A 5,000-nucleotide genomic window follows, 5' to 3' on the forward strand; every position below is an offset into this window, starting at 1 on the left:
GGTTATGAAGAATGGCAATGTTGCAACTGCGAAAGATATATATGAACTAAAGGTTGCTATATGGGCTATGGGTCATGTGGGGCTGAGCAGTGATGGTGCTGGTTTCTTGAGCTGTGAGGGGGTGCTGACATCCCTCACACAGCTTGCTGCCTCATGCCCTGTGTACTCAGTTAGAGGAACATGTTTCCATGCCCTGTGTTTGGTGGCGACTACTAGAGATGGAGCTAGTCTGCTGCGAAAGTATGGTAAGGATACATATAGTAATGATCTTGAAGATGAAATTTGCAGTGAAAAGATTTATAAAATTTTGGGTTTAGTTTATATACATATTGTGGTTCCTCATTGAAAGCATTGTAGCATATTCATGTTGATTTGAGTCAAGTCTTTAACTGTATGAAATTTTATCTCTCTTTCTGTCTATTTTTTCCTTAGGTTGGGAGTCTGTTACTCGTCACCATCATGAACCTTGGCAGTATGTAGAAGAGCTAATGGAATCTTGGGGAGGGACAAATAACCAGGGACAGGGGGATGAGAACTATATCAGTGTCCGTGGTCATCAGATCTCTGAGAGTGATGCTGATGACCTAGAGTTATCAAAGTAAGTATTGATGACCAACCTAGATTAATAATGTTCAAGGAAGAGTTTGATGAATATTTGATCAGAGTGCATGTTGACTTGCTCTCTCATCACAACTCATAGTGAAATAGTGAGTGGTGGTCTTGATGTAATAGAGGCAAATCCGTGTGTTATTTTTCATTTTTCAGCTAATCTTATCTTGCGAAAGAATGTGCAGTGATAAGTATTTTAATTATATTACTGAATAACATCTTATATATATATATATAATTTTTTTTTTTTTTTTTTTTTTTTCCCCAGAAGTGGCGGATTTTACGTAGGTGATGACTCTGATGATTGCAGTGACGGAGGGTCATTGCTAGTGGATGGTATTGGTTTGGATGATACATACCCAACCAGTGGAAAAAGTCAGGTAAGTGGCCTTATCTGTGACAGTGATTTTTGCTATATATAAGGAAGGTCTTTTATTTTGTTTGTTTATTAATTTATTTTATTTTATTTTTTTCCTCTTTTATTTGGTTATTTTTTGGCACATAACATCTGAGCATGTCAATATTAATGTTCCACTTACTGTATCGGTCCATAGGCTATCTGTCACTCAATGTCCTTTTAACCTTTCTGTGTTTTATAGATGAATCAACACCAACTATCTTATCCTTCCTCTGTCTTCTGTTGGCAGGAGTAGAGTATATATGAGTAATGACTGTTTGTTCTTTCCCCCTGCTGTTCTGTAAACAAGGACGATCTCTTGTTCAATGGAGTTCCTTTTTATTATTGCAGTGACACTGATTCCATGATCTCCCTTTTGCCAGACTCTACCACACAAGTCAAAACCATCGTCCATGATGGGTCACCAGAGGAGTCTCTCAGACTGCGCACCAGTCTTGGAGGAGCTTCCTTCCTCAGACCCCCCTCAGTCTGCTCCCTCACAAGATGATCTCACTCTTGGGAAAAGATCTTCCATCCGCCTCAGCAAAATCTTTTCAAGCATGCGCAGGAAGTAAGTGTGCATCTGTGTATGTGTAGAGACTTTAGAAAATGAAAGCAAGCAGTGCTGATTTAATTGTTTCTTTTGTATGGTTTATTTCTTGTTTGTTTATTTTTCTTCTTCTTCAAAGGACCAAGTAAATCAACTGAAAAGAGAGTAACTGTACTAATGATTCTTAAGAATAATTTAGAATGTATTGTATGGATGTTTCAGAATTGCTAGTATGTTTGTGTTTTTTGCAGTTTTATTATTTATGTTTAGGAATGCTAGCTATCACTGGTCTTTAGATTTAGTCAGTTTTTTGTAATTAGATGAGAAAGGAAGGCATATTAAACACCATTTCTTTTATTACTGTTGAACCAGAACACATAAGAGTTAGATTTGATTCTGAGTTTTATCGGTTTGATAGGCAAGAAAGACGGCGGGAGAGCACATGTAGCCGCACCAGCAACTCCTCGACAACCTCTGATCGCATGATGTCCGCTTTTCTGCAGTCAGCCAAAAAGCTAAGGGGGACCAGTTCCCGAAGCCACTCCCTCACTGATCACTTTGGCTCAGATGATGAGGCTGCTGACCAGAGATACACAATAAGCTCTGATTCATTGTCAGATCCAGCACAGGACCAAGATTTTCCAACGTCCGATATGCATTTAGATGACGGTTATCAACTGGCAGTTCACACACCTGCGCAGTTCAGGCCTCATGTGTGAGTTGTTTGGAAATCTAGTACAATCATGCAATATCAGTTCCATTTCACTGAGGATTGATACTGATCCAGAAGTACATTTTATTTTACTTATTTATTATGTTTAGTGAAATAGCAACACTTCACCAGTTAATGTATAAAATGAAGTGAAAATCAGCATGCTTCTCTAGATACATATACTGCTTTCTACATGAGTAAAGATTCAAAAGATTGATTGGGAAATGCAAAACATAAATAGCCAAGTAGGTATGCTGAGAACAGATCTTAATACAACAAAGACTGGTCATCTTTATAATTATTATAAGTGTTATTTTAATAATTTGGGCAGGTTGTTCTGTGTTTTCCCTTATGATATGCAGGCTACCAAATATTCATTGCAAATGCCTTTGTTTCCCAAATTCTAGGGACCTGAGTTGAATTTGCTTCTCCTTAATTTATGGTTTATGCACTTGCATGAACAATGTTGTGAAAATTGCTTCCTTTATTAATATTATTTGTGTTTAATTACAGCTTGCATCCTGTTGTAGTGATTGCATAACTAAACATGCATCTTTTCCACTAAATTGTTTTATTTTACTACTATATTCAACTTACCCATTGCATTCAGCAGAATTATTAGATAATACTCATTTTGAAGAAATTAAACTACCAGAATATGGGAATTATAAAGGATATACAATTATATACAGAAATAAACAAATTCCAAAATGAAGGTAACTTTGGATAGGCTGTATCTTATTTCTTTGTTAATTGAAAGAAGTTTAGACCCAAAATTTTCAATATTGTACATTTTTATGAAGGTGAAAAAGTTATTGTCTTATTTAGTTTTTATGCTTAGAGCTTTAAACATTTTGTCATACATACACAACATATGTTATACATAGTACACGCAGAATGCATAGCACATTACACACACCTAACACTTTTAGCACACCTCATACCAAACACACAACACAATCACACATTTGCACGCTAAACACACACACACACACACACACACACACACACACACACACACACACACACACACACACACACACACACACACACACACACACACACACACACACACACACACACACACACACACAGACACACACACACACGCACACACACACACACGCGCACACACGCACACACAGGCGCACGCACACACAGGCGCACGCACACACACACAGACACACACACACACACACACACACACACACACACACACACACACACACACACACACACACACACACACACACACACACACACACACAATAATGCAATGGTCATATTCTTTTCAGTCATTTGCACACACGCACGCACACACGTGCGCACACACACACACGCGCGCGCACACACACACACACACACACACACACACACACACACACACACACACACACACACACACACACACACACACACACACACACACACACACACATACACACACACACACACACACACACACACACACACACACACACACACACACACACACACACACACACACACACACACACACACACACACACACACACACATACACACACACACACACACACACACACACATACACACACACACACACGCACACACACACACACACACACACACACACACACACACACACACACACACACACACACACACACACACACACACACACACACACACACACACATACACACACACACACACAATAATGCAATGGTCATATTCTTTTCAGTCATTTGCTTATACTATTAGGAATGTATGCTAAATGATAACAGATTTGTGCTTCATTTGATTATCTTTAAGCAAACACTTGAATAACTAACAGAGATGTCTTATTTGTAAGAAAAAAACAAAACAAGAAAACAAAAGAAAAGTTACTCTCCATACGATTTATTATAGAAGGATTTCTGATTTTCAGTGAGTCTCGTCTGAGCCCCATTGCTAGTGGTGCTTCATTGTCAACCATAGGATCTCAGGCAGTTATTGAAGGTGGTGTTGACTTGATGAGAGGGACACGAGGGGGTTCAATCCGTGGGTCAAGTGGAGCTCTCTTTGCTGAGGATAGTGGGGGAGGAGGTACCGGAGGGAGTGGAGGTGGTGGGAGTGCAACTCCTGGTGTGCTAGGGTCAGGAGTAGCTACTGGCCAGCCCTTGTCAACACAGAGTTACTTAACACTGCGCAACATCACCAAACACCGGAGAGTAGTGTCAGAGTCAACGCAAGAGGAAAAGAATTCGCGCAATTCTCTCAAGGGCTTTCTGTCTTCCAGCTATGATCAAGGAGTGCCATAGTAAGTAATTTTTTTTTTTTGGTGAAAGACAGATATTCTAAATAACAGTTATATTTAGTGCAAATAGAGTAAACAGCTTTCTTATAGCTTTTCATGGAATTGAATACACTAATGCTTAATGATATCCCTCAGCTTGATGCGCGACCTTCTCGATGTGCGAGGGATGGTGCGGTCTCCTTCAGGTTGTAGTGAGGTTTCTTCTGTGCGTTCCTTTGGCATTCGTGGAGGTGGCACAGGAGCTGGCACAGGTAGAGGGGTGTCCATGAGTGGCCTAACACATCACCAGTCAGGGCAATGTTATGTTGGCTTTGCCCTGCCCCTGGACCTGGACCTCCTGCTTTATGATGCATCCTCTGACAAGAAGAGCCATCCTGAAGGAGTGGGTATGACTGTTGCAATCACTAATGGCACTACTGGGAAGGACAGGTTTCCTGCTATCACAGAGTCTGAG

At 40.1% G+C, this 5,000-nt stretch overlaps 1 protein-coding gene across 3 annotated transcripts in view; it reads left to right on the forward strand.

Annotated features, from left to right (window-relative positions):
• rictor (rapamycin-insensitive companion of Tor) overlaps positions 1-5,000 on the forward strand; it is a 36,974-nt gene that overhangs the window by 28,083 nt on the left and 3,891 nt on the right. For all 3 annotated transcript variants that reach the window (XM_027365547.2, XM_027365549.2, XM_027365548.2), the window contains exons 17-23: positions 2-245; positions 433-598; positions 878-989; positions 1,390-1,577; positions 1,975-2,271; positions 4,178-4,549; positions 4,682-5,000. The exon at positions 4,682-5,000 is cut by the window's right edge and continues 40 nt beyond it. In XM_027365547.2, the coding sequence (XP_027221348.2) occupies positions 2-245; positions 433-598; positions 878-989; positions 1,390-1,577; positions 1,975-2,271; positions 4,178-4,549; positions 4,682-5,000 (1,698 nt within the window). The remainder of the gene's footprint in view (position 1; positions 246-432; positions 599-877; positions 990-1,389; positions 1,578-1,974; positions 2,272-4,177; positions 4,550-4,681) is intronic.

The sequence above is a fragment of the Penaeus vannamei genome, chromosome 38 (assembly GCF_042767895.1).
Source record: "Penaeus vannamei isolate JL-2024 chromosome 38, ASM4276789v1, whole genome shotgun sequence".
Classification (NCBI taxonomy): Eukaryota; Metazoa; Arthropoda; class Malacostraca; order Decapoda; family Penaeidae; genus Penaeus; species Penaeus vannamei.